The 22411-nt window shown below is 43.0% G+C and overlaps 1 protein-coding gene across 2 annotated transcripts in view; it reads left to right on the top strand.

The window, feature by feature from the left end:
* mms22l (MMS22-like, DNA repair protein) overlaps positions 1 to 22411 on the top strand; it is a 44390-nt gene that overhangs the window by 11992 nt on the left and 9987 nt on the right. For both annotated transcript variants that reach the window (XM_080426227.1, XM_080426228.1), the window contains exons 11-16: positions 631 to 693; positions 1319 to 1438; positions 2175 to 2410; positions 8312 to 8528; positions 9596 to 9885; positions 21005 to 21198. In XM_080426227.1, coding sequence (XP_080282353.1) covers positions 631 to 693; positions 1319 to 1438; positions 2175 to 2410; positions 8312 to 8528; positions 9596 to 9885; positions 21005 to 21198 — 1120 coding nt within the window. The remainder of the gene's footprint in view (positions 1 to 630; positions 694 to 1318; positions 1439 to 2174; positions 2411 to 8311; positions 8529 to 9595; positions 9886 to 21004; positions 21199 to 22411) is intronic.

A 22411-nucleotide genomic window follows, 5' to 3' on the forward strand; every position in this document is an offset into this window, starting at 1 on the left:
TAAAAAAAATTGCTTTAAAATATATATATATACAAAGATTTGCAAAAATGTAAGATTTTTCAAAAATAGCAGATCTACAAGCTCATAGCGCAGCACTCGGTGCCGCGCTATGAGCTTGTATATCAGCTATTTTTGAATAGCCAAAGTATAAAATAATGGTTAAAGTGATTAAAATGACAGATGCTTTTTTGGTCTTAATGGGTTAAAACAATCAAATAGAATGCTCTCCGTTGTGTCAGATAACAATGTAATAATGGTTAATTGGCCTATAACATGTCTTCAAAATGTGTTGAATGGAAATAAAGTGTTTTGTTGTGTATTTTGTCTTTCGTCTGTCGGGTGGAAACCTCATATGTCCAAAACTGTTGCTTTTCAGGATTCAAATTCAAAAGCAGCCAAAGTAGCGGCTTCGCGCCGCGTTTCAAGCTTGCAGATCTGCTACTTTTGATGCTTTTGTGTGATGCTGTAGTATGATCAAGTAGGGCGTTAATTTACGAAAAAAACACAAAATGTTATAATATGGAGATAAGAGATTTCTGCCCGACAGCGACGCTATGCTTTTGAGACTGGTGCCAGAAGATAGAAAACATACTCTTACTGATTTTTCTAATACATTGTATATTCTCACAGAAACAGCTGGATGATAACTGGAGCTTTGTGGAAGAGTTGCTTAAGCTAACTTGCAACCCTAAGGTAATGATACTGTCTGCAATACTGTATACTCCTGCGTGTGTGTGTGCGTGTGTGTGTGTGTGTGTGTGTGTGTGTGTGTGTGTGTGTGTGTGTGTGTGTGTGTGTGTGTGTGTGTGTGTGTGTGTGTGTGTGTGTGTGTGTGTGTGTGTGTGTGTGTGTGTGTGTGTGTGTGTGTGTGTGTGTGTGTGTGTGTGTGTGTGTGTGTGCGTACTTGTATTACTATACTTGCAAGGGCCAAATGTCCGATCAAGTATAGTAGAATTTGTCAGGACAATTTTCTTAGTCGCCACAATAACATTATGGAACTTGTACATTTAGAGGTTAAGTTTAGCGGTTAGGTTTGGAGTTACGGTATAACTCATTCATACTTAGTTGCGTGCCGGTGCTGTGCCCCAAAAATAGCAGATCTACACGCTGCGCAAGCACGTTGTGATCTTGTAGATCGGCTGTTTGCGGCTTCATGGTTAGTGTTAAAAATGCCAAAAGAAATGGTCAAAATGGCATTCATAAAATTGCGTCCTAAAAATGGTGATGACCTCACAAATACTGTGTATTAATACAAACGTGTGTGTGTGTGTGTGTGTGTGTGTGTGTGTGTGTGTGTGTGTGTGTGTTGCATGAACAGACAGGCCTACAGGAGGAGCAGGTCAGAATGCACCTCCACTGCTGTCTCAGTGTGTGTCTGCTGTGGGACCCTAACACCAGTGTTGTGTCCACTCTGTGGGACTACTACAGCAAGAACCTGGTAAAGTAACTAAGTACATTTACTCAACTACTGTACTTAAGTACACTTTTGAGAAATCTTTACTTTACTGGAGTATTTCCCATTTTCAATACTTCTACTTCTACCCCACTACATCTCGGAGGCAAATATTATACTTTTACTCTACTACAATTATTTGAAAACTTTAGTTACTTTGCAGATATAAATGATTATATTATAAAACATTAACCAGTTTAGCCTTATTTTATACACGGGCTATTTGAAAATAGCCGATCTACAAGCTCAAAGAAATAGATCTGCTATTTTGTTTTAAATCTAACTTTTTCATGTCAAGGTCCCCAAAAATGAAATGTATTTGGCTGCGGACCCCCATCTAAAAATATGTTGTGCTAGGGAGACCTCCAGAAGCAAAGATTTGAGTAAAACAAATCCGCAAAAAAAATTAGAAAAAATAGGCATATTCAAAGATTTTCACTTAATGTTCACGATTTAAAAAAAAACAGCAGATCTACCTACAAGCTCTGAGTGCTTGTAGATCTACTATTTTGAATAGCCAAAGCATACAATAATGGTTAAAGTGGCTAAAATGATTCTGACGATATATTACCAATTTCTTTCCGGGGACCCCTTGCTGGTACCCCCACAATGACCCCCCCGGGGGACCCCTCCCCCCCCCGGACCCCACTTTGAGAACCAATGGCTTCTATAAGATTTCAATGAATCTTAGTTGTTTGTGGTTGTTCTCTATACCTTGCAGAGCGGCTCCTTCACGGTGCCCTGGCTAGGGCTGGCGGGCCTGGGCAGCGTGTGTAAGACCCCGCTGGCTCTGCTGGAGCAGGCCCGGGGCTGCTGCTCCCCGGCCCCCCTCCGCTCCCAGGGCCACGCCCACTTGTACCGCACACACAACTCCTTCCACATGTTCCTCCGCGTGCTGGCCCTCTGCCTGGGCCACGGCCAAGCAGGTGGAGCCCCCCAGAGGCAGATCAAAGGAAGGTAAGGGTCAAAGATATTCAATTATTAAAATATATACGCTATCCCAATAAGAAGACCAATCCTACAAATGGTCTCCCAAGTGAGCGCCGTCCAGTGGTGGAAAAAGTACTCAAATGTTTTACTTAAGTAAAAGTATCAATACTGCAATGTAGAAATCCTCTTGTTACAAGTAAACGTTCGGAATTCAAAATTTACTTGAGTGAAAGTACAAAAGTATTGGCATCAAAATATACTTAAAGTACCAAATGTAAAAGTACTAAAATGTTTGAAAATAGCAGATCTACTAGTAGTAGTTAGATGTACAGAAGAGAGAACGCTGGAGCAGCACGGACAGTTTAGGCCTTTTATTTATTTCGGTGCAAGTAAAACAGACTGACGTTTCGGTCTTTCGACCTTCCTCAGAGTCCTTCCATCAGAGGACTCTGAGGAAGGTCGAAAGACCTCAGTCTGTTTTACTTGCACCGAAATAAATAAAAGGCCTAAACTGTCCGTGTTGCTCCAGCGTTCTCTCTTCTGTATCTATTGTCCCTACCCCTGTGACGCACCGGACTGGCCGTTTAAGGCTGAGGCGCAACGGTAGAATACCTTTGTTCTAGTTAGATGTACACTTGCTAGATGTACAAGCTCGTAGCGCAGCACGAAGTGGCGCGCTGTGAACTTGTATATCGGCTATTTTTGAATAGCCAAAGTGTAAAATAATGCTTTTTAGCTCAAATAAAAAAATGACACAGATGCTTCTCCCGGTCTTAAAGGGTTAAATAAATGATGCCTTACTGGGTTTTGTGACGTTATATATATATTGGCAGAATCAGCTTTGTCTGCGTTGGTACTTCGCTTATGTCCTAAATAAAGAGTGACTTTGCGTTTCACCGTACAGTGTAAGTCAACAAGGAGGCTATTTTGGGATTATCAATTTATAATCGACGACGACAACGGAGCCAGACGTTTTGCCAGTTGGACCAGTTCCATCATGACAACGCAACCACACTACCCAAACCCCCACCAAAGATCTGTCCCTGTGCTTTAACAGGGATGTAAAGAAGTAGAAATGAATCCAGACCAAAAGCCGATCTAGCTCACAACGTGTCGTATATCGTGAAGCAAAGTGAGCTTGTAGATCGGCTATTTGCAGCATATAAATTATATACGACACTATCGTACAACATTATAAGTCTTGAGGAGGTTGGGTTTTGGGGGGGGGGGGGTTGATATTAGGTTGTTTTTTTTGCCTTTGATATTGAATCGTATGCTGAGTGCACTTGTGATGGTGAGTGCCTCCCTTGTGTGTGTGTGTGTGTGTGTGTGTGTGTGTGTGTGTGTGAGAGAGCACGTGTGCAAAGTATGTTTGCACACTTTCATGTAAGCAGTAGCACGTGTGTGCGTGCGTGCGTGCGCGCTTGCGTGTGTGTGTCTTGTGCGCGAGCGTGTGCACGGATCATGTCTTTGAATGTTGTATGTGTGCATGCCAGGTGTGACACACACACACACACACACACACACACACACACACACACACACACACACACACACACACACACACACACACACACACACACACACACACACACACACACACACACACTCTTTGATATTTGCTGAGCCCCCTGTTGGGGCAGGTGTCTCAGGAGTCAACCAGCTGCTCTCCAGCTCCCAACGCAGCCAAGGAGCCTCCCGTTGAGCCCCCCCCCCCCCCCCGACCACCACCACCACTACCACCCCGAGACCACCTGCTACTTGAGTAGATCAAGTAGGCTAGATCAAAACTTTTGAAAAAATAAATAAAGTGTTTTATACTAGTCTACGTACATTGTGTTATTGTTACTTTTAATCAACCCATTTAGACCTGAGGTCCATTCTACAAATGCCTTCTGAAAATGTTTTATAAAAAAACATACGTTGCTAAAGCTAAAGTCTAAAATGACACAGATGCTTTCCCGGATTGAATGGGTTAAGTAAAACCGAGAGACCCAAGCTGAGACCACCTGCTCCTCCTCACATCAATGACATGGCTTAAGCTGTGTGTGTGTGTGCGTGGGGGGGGGGGGGGGGGCTAGGGACACCGAGATACAATGCATATATACAGGGAAACAAAAAAAAAGAGAGACCAAACATACATCACTAAGCTGGTGTGCACACATCACCACCAGAACCCCCCCACCCCCCACCCCCCTCAGCCTTGGACCGGAACCGGACCGTCCCGTCCTGTGTCCACCAGGGCCGGGCCGGCTGGGCGCCAGGGGAACGGCAGAGAGCCGCGGATAAATCCGCCTTAATGACTTCCCTCTGTCTGGAACGTGCTCAGCAGCACTGCAGACACGAAAGGCTAATTAGCTAACGAGCGTGGCGGTTAATTCGCCTTAACGAAGCCGCATCGGTTTCCAGCACGGATAGAGAGACTGCAGGGATGGAGGGGGAGAGAGATAGAGAGAGATGTGGGTGGTGGATATACTGGCAGCAACTGGACCGGACTGGGACCGATCCAGACTCCCCCCCCCCCCCCCCCCCCATCCCCCCTCCCCTTCCTCTTTGTCTCCCAGGAGATGCAGGGCGTGCCGACTGTGCCGCGGTGGCGGCGACGGCGGCGTTTTGGGCAGCGTTCCCGCTCATTGGCCGGGCCTCTGTGGGAGGCCCGTGGCGACCGCATTAATGGGATCGACTGGGAACATGTTGATCGCCAAACGCTGGGGGAGTTGGGAGCATCTGCTCGCCTCCGGAAAAAAAGCTGTCCGGGATAAACAAACAAACACACACACATACATACAGGTTGGAGAGAGAGAGAGAGAGCAACACACACTAAAATAATACTAATCCTGCCCTGGCTCTCCCAGTGTGTTGCCTGTTACTATCCCCGTCATTTAGTGCTATTATATCACCCATTCAATTAGGCCTGGGAAATATATCCATATGACATTAATATATCAATCTGGGATTGTAATATCGTGATGTATAAGAAATAAGAAAATACAAAAAATAAACAGCTTCTCAATTATTCAATTAAAGGTAGGGTTAGTGAAACAAAAAGGCTTTTGTTAAAAGGTTAAAGCTCTATATTCTGATAGTAATCATTGCTATAGAGTGTTAACAGGAGTCTCCATGTCTCTCCAGCTCTTTGATAAACAGAAAATACATTTTCAGGTAGGTGACAGAATCTCAGCAAATCAGGAGCTTCATTTATCAGCTTCATTTTTATAGTGTTCCAGTTACAATTCTGTCTGCTCATTTCTTTGTGTCATCACTTTCAATTTCACTTGTTTAATCTGTATCCTGTCGGAGTCCTCTATCCTGATAGGATGAAATCGGTATCCTGACCTGAAAATGCATTTTCTGTTTTAATAAAGAGCTGGAGAGACATGGAGACAACTGTTACTGAACAAACACTCTATATCAGAATATAGAGCTATTTAACACTTATTTTAACCCAAAAAAATCACTTGCCCTACCTTTAACCTACAGTACATGAGCAAGATTGAGTCGGTTATTGGTTCTAAATAACTGGTTTTGAAATATTTTGGGTTTATTTGCCCATCAGCCCTTACTATTGACTATTCATCACCTCTGTGTCTGCTGGGCTGTGGACACGAAATTGAACTGTTCTTTAACCTTGTGTGTGTGGTGTGTGTGGTGTGTGTGGTGTGTGTGTGTGGTGTGTGTGGTGTGTGTGGTGTGTGTGTGGTGTGTGTGTGGTGTGTGTGGTGTGTGTGGTGTGGGTGGGTGGGTGTGTGTGGGTGTGTGTGTGTGTGTGTGTGTGTGTGTGTGGGGTTACACTGCTTGTGTTTTGACCCAAACAGTAGCACCTCCTCACCTGTGTGGGCTGCATCTCTGTTTGTAAGCTTTCTGAGTGTCCTGCTGGGGGGGCAAACAGCCAGGAGGCGCGTGTGTGTGTACACATTATATCGTTGCTAGTGTCAGAAACCTCTTATCTCCATCTTTTAACTTCACAGCGTCACACAAAAGCATCACAATAGCAGATCTACAAGCTCGCCAAGTTTTGAGCTTGTAAATCTGCTATTTTTGCTGTTTTTCAATTTGAACCCTGAAAAGTATCAGTTTTGGACATATGAGGAAAACATTCAGCTTGGGGTTGGGGAGTATTTGTCTGATTTATACTTTAGTTGTGCACAGGTGTCATGCAACCAAAAATAGCTGATCTACAAGCTCACACAACGCGTCGCAGCGTAACATGTTGTCGTGAGCTTTTAGATCAGATTCCGCTTTTTTCCCCGGCTTTAGGATTAGGGTTAAAAAAAGGGGCAACATTTGTAAAAGATGCCATTTGTAAAATTTACGTCATAAAATTGTTGATGTCCTGGCAAGTATAGTAATGCAAGTGTGTGTGTGTGCAAGCAGTTGTTCCGGGGTCCATGTGTGTTCAGTTGTATGTGCGTGTGTTCAGTTGTGTATGTGTGTGTGTGTGTGTGTGTTCAGTTGTGTGTGTGTGTGTGTGTATTGATCTCTCCCCGGTGTTGCAGTAAATTGGCTTGGCTGCAGAAAGAGCGACCGTGCGCTCCACCGCTGTGTGTCTGAGTGTCTCTGACATTTAACATGATCTTTAAAGGCATTTCTCCACAGTGTGCCCGCAGGACCTAACAGCGTGCTGGGTGGGTTTCTCTCTCTCTCTCTCTCTCCATCTCTCTCTCTCGCTCTCTGTGTACGCCAGGCCTCTTGTAGCTGCGAGGGTGAAGGAGACAGGTGGTGGTGTGAGGAGGAGGAGGAGGTGTATCTCGCTGCTGTCGGACAGAAACCTCTTATCTCCATATTCTAACTTTTTGTGTGTCTTCGTAAATTAACGCCCATACTTCTGGACGTGAATTAGTCAATTAGTTAATTAGTCACAAGCTTGTGAGCTTGTGAATCTGCTACTTTTGATGCTTGAATCCTTAAAAGTAACAGTTTTTTGGACATGTGAGGTTTCCACCCGCACAGAGACAGAGATCTGTATGTGTGGAGGAGAGACTAGCGTTGGGTTAGTCAGCGTTATGATGAATCACTGTTGTTCGGGGGAACGAAATGTGCTCAGAGGAGCAGCGGAGTTGGTCTGAGGATAAATGGGAATGGAAGAGAGAGAGAGAGAGACAGGCAATAAAATGTTGAACACTACCGCTTACCTCGTATTGACACCGGCTACCTCACTCACTCTTTGTACTGAGCCGCATCCAGGGGAATCTCTCTCTGTCTGTCTCTGTCTCTCTCTCGCTCTCGCTCGCTCGCTCGTGTATCTGGCCCTTCTCTCCTTCTTTCATCTCCTTACCTTAAAGACCCCGTAAACAGGAAGTACCCTAACCCAGTATGAGTAGGCCTATAAGCAGTATTATGTATTACATTTTTGTCAGACAGCAGAACAATCCTCCTATAATTTGAGAAACCTCTGTGGTGGGTGGTGGTGAGGCCAAAACTGTCTGCCCGGTTCTGCCCGGTTCTCCTCAGTGGCTGGAGCAATTGATCTGAATTTGCACACAGCCATTGACCATTACCATGTGCACGGAACTGCGAAGCCCGTTTTTTGATTTAACCAAATCTCAGCTGTTTATTAGCGTTTTTGTGTAAAAGAAAAAAATGAGGGTGCCAGATCATGTGCGCATATCCCCCCACGGATGCGTCTACTGGGTATGGACTAGTATGTTATAATCCACAGTATAGTCATGAAAAATAAGATGGCGATGCACTCTAGGGTCTAGCATAGACACCTTGGCAGAAGACTAGTGTAGCTTGGCAGAGGGCTGGTGTAGTTAGGAATTATGCCATCATGAGTGTGTCATCAGGTGAGGTGTTTAGCCCTGCCCATGAAAACTGCTCTCAGGAGTTCTTTCCTGTTTACGGGCTCTTTAAATTCCATTTCTGTGTTTTCTCCCCTAAACCCTCCTCTGAACACCATCTTTTGTTCTCTCTCTCTCTCTCTCCAAGGATCTACTCCAAGTTCTCCCAGAAGAAGATGGTGGAGCTGTCGGAGGCGGGCCTGATGAACTTCCTGCTGCTGTTCGTGGTGGTGGCCAGGCAGGTGGAGCTGGAGGACGTGGCTGGCCGGGCCTCTGAGCTGCTGGGGCTGCTGCCACCCAACTGTGCCCCCGGGCACCGCACCCTGGTCTGGAGGGGACAGCTGGCACTGCTCCTACTGTTCCAGGTACAGTAGTGAGAACAAGCCTGGAATTGTTAAGAGAGGTTTTACCACTGGTTCTCGAAGTGGGGTACAGGGACCCCCAGGGGTCCTTGGGAGGTGTACCAGGGGGTCCCCAGCAAAATTTCTTTGGCTATTCAAAAATAGCAGATATACAAGCTCATAGTGTGGCACCGAGGGCCGCGCTACGAGCTTGTAGATCTGCTATTTTTGAATATATATATTTTTTTGAAACACATTTTTTTACTCAAATCTTTGCTTCTGGTGGGTCCCTGGAACAGCATATTTTGATGGGGATCGGCGGCCAAAAACATAATTTTGACTTTGACAAGAAAAAGTTTGAGCACCACTGATATAGCAACAATCGTTTTTCAGAAAAATTAAGACATTTATTGAGACATTTCACAGTTACAAATGTTCGATTGAAAAAATATATATTCAAAGATTTGCACAAATTTTCACGATTTTTGAATAGCCCAAAGAAATTAAAAAAATACAGATGCATTCCCAGATTGAAAGTGTTAACCCATTAAGACCTGGAACGCATCTGTGTCACTTTAGATTTCTTTGGCTATTCAAAAATAGCAGATATACAAGCTCATAGCGCGGCACCGCGCTATGAGCTTGTAGATCTGCTATTTTTGAAAAATCGTGATATTCTTTTTGTTGAGATTTTTTTTTAAACTGTTAGGATTTAGAAAACATTTTTAAGAATTGCCTCAGGTCTTAATAATCTAATAATTGGTGGTTATTATCAACTCATTCAGTGCCAATGACGTCTGAGACGTCACGTTTTTCATAAGCCCAGAGTGCCAATGACGTCTGAGACGTCATGAATAAAAAATTAATAATGTTCAGAACCCAAGATATCATGGTTTGAAGATTTGCTGCTCCATTCACTTCTTGTTTAACATCTTACTGAAAAAGGCTGTATCTCGCTTCCTAAGCACTTTTTTTTTACAATGTATTTTTGGCTCTGGCACAGGGGTGATATAGCCAGAAATATTTTTGGCACTGAATGAGATTATTAGTGTGATTAAATGTTGCACCCGTACACCAATGTGACGTTCCAGGAGCGAGGTCTGGACGTCGGGGCCCAGGCCAACTGGCTGGCCTCCTCCTTCAACCACACCGCCAAGGAGTTCTACAACAAGGACACGGAGACCTCCCGCAGGCTGGCCCTCTGGGGGCCCCTGGGCTGCTACCTGGAGGGCGTGGCCGAGGTGTTCGAGACCAGCGCCTCTCTCAGCCTATCGGAGGACAGGCTTCTCAACGAGGGCTTCGATTGGCTGCTGCCGGCGTGCCGCCAGTCGGAGCTGAGCTCCGCCCTGGGCTTCCTGCAGATCGTCCTGGCCCAGCTCAGGTGAGGGCCCCAGTGGTGGAAAAAGTACTCAAATGTTTTACTTAAGTAAAAGTACCAATACTGCAATATAGAAATACTCTGTTACAAGTAAAAGTCCATAATTCAAAATTTACTTGAGTAAATTACAAAAGTATTGGCCTCACAATGTACTTAAAGTACCAAAAGTAAAAGTACAAAAATATTAGAAAATAGCCGATCTACAAGCTCACGACGCGTAGATCTGCTATTTTCTAATAGCCTAGGTATAATAGGGCTAAAGTGGTTAATGGATGTTTTATGATGTAATAATTTATATCTGAAAAGTAACTAGTAACTAAAGTTTTCAAACAATTGTAGTGGAGTAAAAGTACAATATTTGCCTCTGAGATGTAGTGGAGTAGAAGTAAAAGTATTGGAAATTGGAAATACTCAAGTAAAATACAAATACCTCAAAATTGTACTTAAGTACAGTACTTAAGTAAATGTACTTAGTTACTTTCCACCACTGGGTGAGGCTGTCATCATGCTCTAGGGCCAAAACCATACACTATTATCTTAGCCGTTATTCTATCCGTTTTTTTTTTTTTTGATAAAGCGATTAATCAAGAAGCACAGGTATTTTGTATTGAAAATAATAATATGGATATCAACGAATCGATTAACCCATTTAGACCGGGAACCCCTATACGTAACTATACCTTTCAATCCGGGAACTCCTTTTGGGGTTTTGTTGCTTTGTACAGTTTATAGCAACATCGTTTTTTTTGTAATTTTTGAATAAATATGAGTTTTTCAGAAAACTTAGGTCAGGATTTAGAAGGTGTTTTTAGAATGGGCCTCAGGTCTAAATGGGTTAACCACATACCGGTAAACCGTATTTTACTATTACTATACTTTATCGCACAGCGGTGTCGTGCAAAAATAGTCTTAATAGCAGATCTGCAAGCTCACATCCTGTCCAGAACCGCGAGCCGACCCATATTCAAACTCGCCGTGCGTATCGCCGAGGACCTGAAGGAGCGATGCACCAAACCTTCAATATAACGTCATCGACTGGCCTGGACTCCATATTTGGGCATGCCCTACACAGAACTCCATATGGGCATAAAAGGGACGCAGACGGACAGATACAGAAATCTCCATATATGGGCATAAAAGGGACCCGGCTCGACAAACGGGTACAATGACACTGGTTCAACGGGTATTTCATAACCGGGTGGGGCATCGTTCCCGAGTCCAGTTTTATTAAAGTATCGATTGTTGATTATTTTTTATGATCAATTAAATCGATTGATGTGATTAATTGTTGCACCCCCTGCTTGTGACTACAGTACATAATAATTGGATCCATTGGAACTCTTTTTTTTGTGGATTCACAGAAACCTTTTATCTCCATATTCGAACCTTTTCCCCCCCCCAAAAAAAGAATGAACCCATTGAGACCTGGAACGCATCTGTGTCACTTTAGATTTCTTTGGCTATTCAAAAATAGCAGATATACAAGCTCATAGCGCGGCACTCGGTGCCGCGCTATGAGCTTGTAGATCTGCTATTTTTGAAAAATCTTGAAACATTTTTTTCAAAAAACTGTTTGGATTTAGAAAACATTTTTATGAATCGCCTCAGGTCTTAATGGGTTAACGCCCAACTTGATCATACTACACCGTCACGCAAAAGCATCAAAAGCAGCAGATCCTTGTAGATCTGCTGCTTTTGACTTTGAATGCTGAAAAGTAACAGTTTTGGACATATGAGGTTTCCACCCCGACAGAGACGGGATATACGGTAATACAGCTCATTTATTATCACACACAAACTCCAAACACACTCCTCCTCCTCCTGCATCCTCCTCCTCTACTTTTCTCCAAATCCTCATTCTCCCTCTCCATCTCTCCTCTTCCTCTCCTTGTATGTTCCCCCTCTCCTCTTCTCTCCTGGGGGATTAAAGCGGGGGTGCGATGGGGCGCTGCGTTGGGGAGGTGGGGGGGGTCTGGAGGAGAGGGGAGAGAGAGAGGGAAGAGAGAGAGAGCTGCCGCTGATCCCCTGCAGTGCTGAAGTACAGATTACTCGAGTACTTGTACTTAAGTACAATTCTGAGGTACTTTTACTTGACGTGAGCCATTTCCATGTTTTTGTATACTTTATACTTCTACTCCACTACATCTCAGAGGCAATTATTTGAAAACTTTAGTTGATTATTTTTAGATTGTTATTACGAAACATCAACCACTTAAACCCTATTTTACACTTTGGATGTTTCGAAAATAGCAAATCTACAAGCTCACATGACGCGTTGCGTTGCGACGACGCATTGTGTAGATCAGCTTTTTTATGACTTAAAATACACGTTTTGAAAAGACATTTTACTGCAAGTATATTTTGCCGCCAACATTTTTGTAAGTAACATTTTGAACACACTTTTTTACTTGCAACAGAGTATACCGTCTCTGTCAGGTCCTCATATGTCCTAAACTGTTAAGTTTCAGGATTCAATTTCAAAAGTAAGCAGATCTACAAGCTTTTGAGCTTGCAGATCTGCTTACTTTTGATGCTTTCGTGTGACGTTGTAGTATGATCAACTAAGGTGTTAATTTACGAAAAAAAACACAAAAAGTTAGAATCGATGTTTCTGCAAGACAGCGACGATATATATTAAAAAATATATGTATATTGTGGTATTGCTACTTTTACTCAAGTAAAATGAAAAAAACTAATCCGAGTACAGCTGATCCCCTGTACACAGAAGCCTGTACTTAGGGGGGGCTCCCGGTGCGGGGCTGCTTGATCCCGCGGGCCGAGCCCGAGCCGCCAACGCCGCAGCACCCCGCTAGGCCCACAGCGCCTGGCATTAGCCCAGATAAGCAGCTGAAGGAGCTGTAATCTCATTTAGACTGGAGATGATCCCCCTGTCTCCCAGATGAGAGAGAGAGAGGAGAGGGAAAGAGGGGCAGGGGTGAGCAGTTGTACCCTCTATCCCTCCGCTCCCTCCCCCTCCCCCAGTAGCACCCCACTCCACTTGTCTCAGTTTCTGAAACACACGTGCGTGCGCGCGCACACACACACACACACACACACACACACACACACACGCGCGCGCACACACGTTGTGCATCACTATACTTGTGAGGTCTATGTCAGTGGTTCTCAAACTTTTTCATGCCAAGGACCCCCAAAATGATATGTGTTTTGCTGCGGACCCCCATCTGTAAATGTTTTGTGCCAGGGACCCCCAAAAGAGAAGATTTTTGTTTTTGTTTTAAATCTACAAATGTTTTCCAAATGTTTAAAAAAAATAGCAGATGTACAAGCTTGCAGCGCTGCATGAAGTGACGCGCTGTGAGCTTGTATATCTGCTATTTTTAGATAGCCACGGTAACACATTTTGCTGGGGACCCCCTGGAACCCCTCCAAGGACCCCTGGAGGGTCCCCGGACCCCACTTTGAGAACCAATGGTCTATGTTGTAGGACGGTGATATCCTTTTTTTTTGCCGTGATCCTACAGCCGAAAATAGCAGCTCTACAAGCTCGCGACAAGTCATGCCTTGTATATCTGCACATTTCAGTGCACAACACCGAAGGGTCTTGTTGTTGCTGAATGTTTTTGCATTCATTTTTATGCCATCTGTGTTTAAAACCCGGTAGCACTTTGTGATTTGCAAAAAAATTAAGTGCGTTATAAGTAAAATGTATTATTATTATTATAAATCAGGAAAACTCTACCCCCCCCCGCCAACCCCTAAACCTAACCGCAAAATGTTGAATCCTAACACTAACCCAGCCTGAATCTTTTCCTAATTGTAAGCCCAACTCCCCAAATCTTCTCTAGACCAGGGAAAATTTACTTCACAATGTTTTATTTTCTCAAATTCTTCTATACTTGAGGGCACATACTGTATGGTGCTCACAAGCATAGTGATACAAGAACACACACACACACACACACACACACACACACACACACACACACACACACACACACACACACACCTCAGCTAGTCCTCCTTTCCCCTTCCAGCAAGGTTGCATCTAATCCAGAGAGAGCTGAAGACAATCGATTAGAGTCTGAATTCATTAGCCTGGTTACTATGGGCGGAATGGAGCCTTTCACACCCATCAAGGCTCATTGTACAGCACGTCGTCAGAGACCCCACTTAACCCTTTAAGACCGGGAACGCATCTGTGTCATTTAAAAGATGTCTTTGGGCTATTCAAAAATAGCAGATATACAAGCTTGAATATACAGTGTGTGTGTGTGTGTATATATATATATATATATATATATATATATATATATATATATATATATATATATATATATATATATATATATATATATATATATATATATATATATAGTATATATATATATGTTTTAAAGCAAACTACTGTGCTTCTGGGGTTCCAATCTGTGCTTCAGGGGGTCCAAGGCCAAATACATATTATTTTGGGGTCCTTGACATGGAAAAGTTGGAGCACCACTGATATAGCAACATACTCATAGGATTTAGAAAAAAAAAAATATTGTATTTGGCCACGGACCCCCATCTAAAAATATTTTATTCCAGGAACCCCCCAGAAGCCAGAAGCAAAGATTTGAGTTAAAAATGTTTGCTTTAAGAAATATGTATATATATATATATATGTATAATATCTTTGTAGAAATATGTATTCAAAGATTTTCACGATTAATTTTTTTTTTGCAGATGTACAAGCTCATAGCACGGCACTCGGTGCCGCGCTATGAGCTTGTAGATCTGATATTTTATTTATAGTCAAAGAAATCTTACACAGATGCGTTCCCGGATTGAATGGGTTAATCCTCCTCACTGCGGCTTCTTACAACGTCTACACACACACACACACACGCACACGCACACGCACACGCACACACACACACACACACACACACACGCTTCTTACAAAGTGTACACACACTTCTTACAACGTGTACACACACACTTCTTACAACGTGTACACACACACTTCTTACAACGTGTGTGTGTACACACACACACACACACACACACACACACTATTAGAGACCCTGTTTAACCCCCCCCCCCCAGCTGCAGTCAACACAAGCACGCACTTTCGAAAAAAGAAGAAAGAAGAAGAAAAAAAAAACAGCAACACGGCATCTGATGTTAACCACTTAAAACCCCTCTAGACTTAGAGAACTGGACCGGAGTTGGCTCTTTTTTTTTTGACCGCTTTTTTTACCTATCGATCTATACTCTACTTACTACACCCAACTGTCGTCGCCGAAAGCTCACTTGCGACGCGTCGTTGTGAGATTGTAGATCTCAGAATCAGCTTTATTGTCACATCACAGGTTTACAGAGGCAAAAAAAGGTGGGTGGAATTGGTTTTTGTACATAGCTCCCATCCTATCGTTATTTCCATAGAAAGAAAGAAAGAAAGAAAGAAAGAAAGAAAGAAAGAAAGAAAGGGAAGAAAGACGAGGGGGGGAGGTCAGACAAGAGAACCAAAAACTAAAGCAAGTTATCTACATATATACACATGGTACCTGAGATAAGCTATAAAGGTGCGTGTGCATAGCAGCAGATGTCTACTGTGCATCAGTGGTGTAAAGTAAGTAAGTACATGTACTCAAGTACTGTACTTAAGTATAATTTTGAGGTATTTTTACTTTACTGGAGTGTTTTCCACTTTCCAGTTTTCAGTACTTTTAATTCTACTCCACTACATCTCGGAAGCAAATATTGTACTCCACTATATATTTTTTAAATGTATAGTGGTTAGTGCAGGTTTTGTACGTAGTTACTTACAAAACCTGCAAATCGGGTTTCGGCCATTTGAAAATAGCAGATCTACAAGCTCACAATGCGTCGCATTCCATCAAGATTTTTATATAAATAGATAGATATAGATGGATAGATATATACTTTATTAATCCCGAAGGAAATTTCTTCTTAATACATTTGAAAACTTGTGAACCGGGCATTCTACATAATGAGTACTTTCTACTTTTGGTACGTTTTAAGTACATTTTGATACCAATACTTTTGTACTTTTACTCAAGTAAATTTTGAATTCCGGACTTTTACTTGTAACAGAGTATTTCTACATTGCAGTATTGATACTTCTACTCAAGTAAAACATTTGAGTACTTTTTCCACCACTGCTGTGCGTGATATACTTAAGGTGCTAGAAAAAAACACACCAAAAAAGTGTCAAGTGGTGAACACAAACACACAACAGGTCTACGATCTATACTTGCTGTCCCTTCCCTGTTGCCCATCCACCACCCCATAGGCTCCATTGTGTTGTGTCGTGTTTTCCTACCTCTTTAATCTAAATGCAATCTGAATTAATTTCCCCCTAATGGCTCTGAGCAGAACGGGCCGCCAGCCCCCCAGCGAGAGGCCGTGGCCATCACAAGGGGTCCGGTACACTTTATCAAGCCAAGGAGATATGGATTTATTGTCTCTGCAGTGAGCACGTCAGGGTGTGTGCCAGCCAGCGCACACTCACAGTCACCCCTGTCATACTATACACAGGGACAAAATGTAAATACAGCAACGCATTGATTTATATGAAAAAAAGAAAATGTAATTTGTGATTTGTAGTTTTGAATACTTTTCAAAGCAAGTACTCCAGTAGGGCCTACTTTAGCTCAAAATTGACAGAGCAACTTTCACTTGTAGTTGAGTAATATTTGACCAGGAGTATCTAATACTTTTGACTCAAGTACTGCAGTAGAGTACTTGTGTCCCCCACTGGTTGAGACTAGGTTTGGAGCATTGTGCCGTCTGAATGGAGGTCATGTAGTTTGGATTCATTTGAATAAAAGCCTGCGTTTGTAAAAGCTAGGCAGCTATTAGTGTCCTCACCGCCATTCAGCTACTGTAGGTGTATTACTGTTATTCTCTTGTGGACGCACTCGACCGTCTCTGCCACAGACACGCACACACGCACACACACACACACACACACACACACACACACACACACACACACACACACACACACACACACACACACACACACACACACTTAAACACACACCTCAAAGGTGAAACACTAACTTAACCCATTAAGACCTGAGGCCGAGTCTACAAATGTCTTCTAAATCCTAACAGTTTTCTGAAAAACGTATGTTTCTATATCAATGGCGCTCAAACTTTTTCATGTCAAGGACCCCCAGAAATATTTGTGTTTGGCCACGAACTTTTTTGAAAATTTGTGTGCAAATCTTTGAATATATATATCTTTTTTAAAGCAAACATTTGTAACTAAAATCTTTGCTTCTGGGGATCTTCTAAATCCTTTTTAAATGTTTTGAAAAAACGTATGTTGCTGCTATATCAGTGGTTCTCAAACCTTTTCATGTCAAGGGCCCCCAAAATTATGTATTTGGCCGCGGACCCCCATCTAAAAAATATTTTAACATGGCGGAAGCAAAGATTTGAATTAAAAATGTTCGCTTTAAGAAACAAAATATATATATATATATATTCAAAGATTTGCACACATTTTTACAATTTATTCAAAAATAGCAGATCTACAAGCTATCACTCGGTGCCGCGCTATGAGCTTCTGCTATTTTTGAATAGCCCAAAAAATGACAGAGATGCGTTCCCCCGGTCTTAACGGGTTAAGCGCACTCCTCTCATTTCAGGGCCCTGGCTCCCGTAACACAGTATCTCGTTAGAGTGGCTAATTCCCCAAACTTCCCCATCTCACATCTCGGGGTTGCAGGGCCACTACATTTGCACATTAATGGCAAAGAGAGAGAGAGAGTAGAAGAGTTAGAAGTCCCCAAAGGCCCCTCTCTCTCTCTCTGTGTTATATGGGCCCTGGACCACGCTGACCCAGTTAACCAAATAATAAAAAAGAGAGACTATGCTCTCTCTCTCTCTCTCTCCCTCTCTCTCTCTCTCTCGCTTTCCAATCCGTCCCGCCAAATTAAGCATAATTCCTCTTGCTGGCAATACCTCGGTATCTCTTGGTGATTAATGCCGTTTTCTTCTGATACAATTAACGGGGGTAATTATGTAGCCCGGGCAAATTTAGACCCGGGCGTCATTATGTCTATTAAGACTTGCGTGGAATCCGCACACATTAACCCGTTCAGTCCGGGAACACATCTATGTCACTATTCAAAAAATTCAAAAAATATCTGCTATTCAAAAATAGCAGATAATTCAATGAGAGTGTAGATCTGCTATTTTTGAAAAAGAATCATGAAAATGTGTGCATATATATAAATCTTTGCCTCTGGGGGTCCCTGGAACAAAATATTTTGAGATGGGGGGGTCCACAGACAAATACATATCATTTTGGGGGTCCTTGACATGAAGAAAGTTTGAGAACCACTGATATTATAGCAACGTAAGTTTAAAAAAAAAACTCTTAGGATTTAGAAGATGATTTGTAGAAACCCCAGAAGCAGAGATTTGAGTAAAAAAAGTGCTTTAAAAACCATTTACTATATTCAAAGATTTGCAAAAACTTTCAAGATTGTTAAAAAAAATAGCAGATCTACAAGCTTATAGCGCGGCACTCGGTGCTGCGCTATGAGCTTGTAGATATGCTATTTTTGAATAGCCCCAAAGTATAAAATAATGGTTATAGCTTTAAAAAAAAATCTAAAAATGACACACAGTATGCGTTCCCGTATTGAATGGGTTAAAAGAATCACTCTGCCCGTCAGGCAGAGAGGGAGGGAGGAGGGTCCGAGGACTCGCTCCCGTTGATGGCCATCACCATGGCGCCGAGGCGAGCGGCCAATCAAGAGGCATAATTCCCCACATCTATTCCTTCCCATGACCCTCTCTGGTGGGCAGTGGTGGGCAGAGTACTCACCCCCCCCCCCCCCCCCCCCCCCCAGTACTTGAGTCCAAAGTATTGTTGGATCGTCGCTCTTATCTCTTAACCTCTTATCTCCATATTTTAACTTTTTGTGATTTTTTTCCCCGTAAATGAACGCCCTACTTGATTTATACTACAGCGTCACACGAAAGCATCAAAAGTAGCAGATCTACAAGCTCGAAACGTGGCGCGTTTTGAGCTTGTAGATCTGTTACTTTTGTTCTTTTTTTTTTTTTTTATCCTGAAAAGTAACTGTTTTGAACATATGAGGTTTCCACCCGACAGAGACAGATATACTCCTGGTCAAATGTTACTCAACTGCAAAGTGAAAAGTTGCTCTGTCAAATTTGTACTCGAGTTAAAGATTTTCCAGAAATGTTCAAAACAATATTAAAGGGATAGTTCACCCTCAAAATGACTTTTTTTCCTATCGATTAGTCACCCCATGGAGACTTGTGGATATGTTTTTGTCGCATTCCTAAGACAATAATTTGATGACCGGCAGTGGTTCCGGTAGGAGACACGAAGAGTCTCCTTTGTGTCTCCTACCGGTCCACTGGTCATCAAATGATTGGCTTAGGAATGCGACAAAAACTGAAAAAATTCCATGGGGTGACTAATCGATAGAAAAAATATATTTATTTGGGGTGAACTATCCCTTTAAATAATAGTGAAAATAATTTTTTTTTCATTTTTTTTTTATCCCTCGATTTTGTAACCCTTTTTTCACCCGGTGCCAATTTTCTAAGTGATCCTGGGCACTACACTCCCCCCACCAGCCTAGGGAGCCCAGGGCCGAGCTCATGCCTCCTTCAATGCATGAGAGCCAACTGACCTTCTTGTCACCTGACAGGGGGGAGTTAACCTGGTTGGACGTAGCGCGTTGAAGAAACACGTTATTCCAACCAGTTCCTTTCCCCTCCATCAGGCGCCCGGGCTGACCAGGGGGAGGAGAAAATAACAGATCTAACCACTTTGTAATGTAGTGAAGTGAAGGGAAGTATCCAAAAATAGAAATACTAAAGTACAGATATCGAAATACCTTGACTTAAAAGTACAGTACTCATGGTAAATGTACTTGGTTACTGTCTACCACTGGGTCTGAACCAGACTCCTTGTCTCCTCTTCCTCCCTCTCCCAATGAACAGCCCACCTGTTTCACCTGTAGCTCTGTGACCTTCACCCGGAGGTCGTTGGTGTAACACACACCCCTGTCCCACGGCTGAACCCGGCACACACTGCAGTTCACTCTGCACGCACGCACGCACACACACACACACACACACACACACACACACACACACACACACACACACACACACACACACACACACACACACACACACACACACACACACACGCCCCATGCCACCGTACCCATGGTGACAAGAGGGGTCCCCGAGGGTCTCCCAAGGGGCCGTAACTCTACTCAGGACTCTGCCAGCACCTGGCGAGGGTGACCCGGGGGCCACTAGGACTCCTGAGACAGATAGGGGGGCCTCAAACACACACAACACAGGAGGGACACACATTGATGTTAAGCCATTCAATCCGGGAACGTGTTTTTAGATTTCTTTGGCTATTCAAAAATAGCAGATCTACAAGCTCATAGCGCGGCACTGAGTGCCGTGCTATGAGCTTGTAGATCTGCAAAAAAAAAATGTATCATGAAAATGTGTGCAAATCATTGAATATATATATATTTTTAAAGCGAACATTTGTAAAATATGTTGTTCCAGGAACCCCCAGAAGCAAAGATTTGAGGTACAAATGTTTGCTTTAAAAATATATATATATTCAAAGATTCGCACACATTTTCACGATTTTTCGAAAATAGCAGATCTACAAGCTATGATTTTGTATATCTGCTATTTTTTGAATAGCCAAATAAATCTAGAAATGACTGGGATGCGTTCCCGGATTGAATGGGTTAACTGAGAAAGCAACACAATCCATGTCTTTGTCAGTGTCAGCACTGACTGACTGGACTCTGGGATTTTTGGAAGAGAGTGGTCCAGTTAATCAAACTAACATCTATTTAATACATTAATGATCAAAATACCCCAAACAGCAGATCTACAAGGTCATTTTCAGTGCATGACACCTTTAGCCTGGCTACCATGCCTATTAAAAAGATCATTGTGTGAAACTTTAATGTAAATTCAGACTGAGAACTTTAGGGTTCAAAATGGTACAAATGGAATTTATAAAATGTCTCTTAAAATGTTGATGTCCTCACATGTATGCTAATCCATGTGTGTGTGTGTGTGTGTGTGTGTGTGTGTGTGTGCGTGCGTGCAACAGGAGAGTCCATCAGCGCAGTGTGCAGTCGGCCCCCCCATCGTCTGCTTGGGGTCCTGCTGCTACCGGCGGTGGTGTAGTAGGCAAACAGCGCCACCTAGCGGTGGCAGCGGCCCTGTGGTCTCACTTCTTCCCCTACCTGCGCAGCCTGCGTCTCTCTCAGACCCCGCCCACTCAGCTGGCCGACGCCGCCGCAGGTCAGTGAGGGCAGAGTGGTGGAACAGTATCATCAGCTCTCTTTACTGGAGGGACTTGAACCACAACTACCTATCCATTGTGTCATTTTTAGATTTCTTTGGCTATTCAAAAACAGCAGATATACAAGCTCAAATCGTGGAAATGTGTGCAAATCTTTGAATATATATATTTTAAAGCTAACATTTGTAACTCAAATCTTTGCTTCTGGGGGTCCCTTGAACCAAATATTTTACAAATGTCAAATATTTTTCAAAAAACCAGCAGATCTACAAGCTCATACTGTGCCACGCTATGAGTTTTTATATCTGCTATTTTTTTAATAGCCAAAGAAATCTAAAATGACAGAGATGTGTTCCCGGTCTTAATGGATTAACACATTGACTGCCAGAGTTTATTCATAATGTACTCACCCCTGTGCCAGCGATTTGCGTGTTTTTTATTCATTCAAATAAATTGTCTGACTGCGGTTTTAAACACATACGACAGTTCTACCAGCAGAGAGCAGCAAATAGACACCTTGATCACCTCGCTGACTCGCTCGCCCCCCCGAAACAGGCTCAAACAGTGCATACGTCATAAACCGGATGTGACGTTTTCGCAGATTGCCGATCGGCCTAAAGTACGATGTGATACACGACGACGATGACTGTCCGTCACCCAGACTATAGAAAATAGAAGTGGAGCGGTTGGAGCGGTTGGTTTTTTATACCGTGTGAAAAACCGTGTTTTTCCCTATTCTGGCCGAAAATGACCGGGAAAAAAAAAAGGGAAACGGAATCTGCGTCATGAAACCGGATCCCGGTGTGTGTGAAGTAAGTGGAAAACGAAAGCTATGATGAAAAATAAACAGAACAGCGCGATCACAGATTAAACAATGAAAATTCCAAAGAACGAGTTAACTCGTTTTTCAGAATTGCGGCACGCAAGCGATCGATTTGAAAAATGAATTAACTCGATCTAGGCAATCAATGTGATAATAGGACCCTGTTGAAGACCCAAGTGTCGAAACACGTTGGTCATCCTCTGTTACAATTTAAAAAAAAGTAGGCATTTAGCAGACGATCTTAATCCAGAGCGAGCATTAAAGCAAGGTAAACACGAGGTAATACATCAAATGCATAGAAATGGTAACGTAGGATCAACCAAGAACTTATCATCAGTCTAAACCTGGGGTCTTCAACAGGGGCTCCGGGAACCCTAGGAGGTCCTCAG

This window comes from Gymnoscopelus braueri (genome assembly GCF_963280865.1).
Source record: "Gymnoscopelus braueri genome assembly, chromosome: 4".
NCBI classification, from domain to species: Eukaryota; Metazoa; Chordata; class Actinopteri; order Myctophiformes; family Myctophidae; genus Gymnoscopelus; species Gymnoscopelus braueri.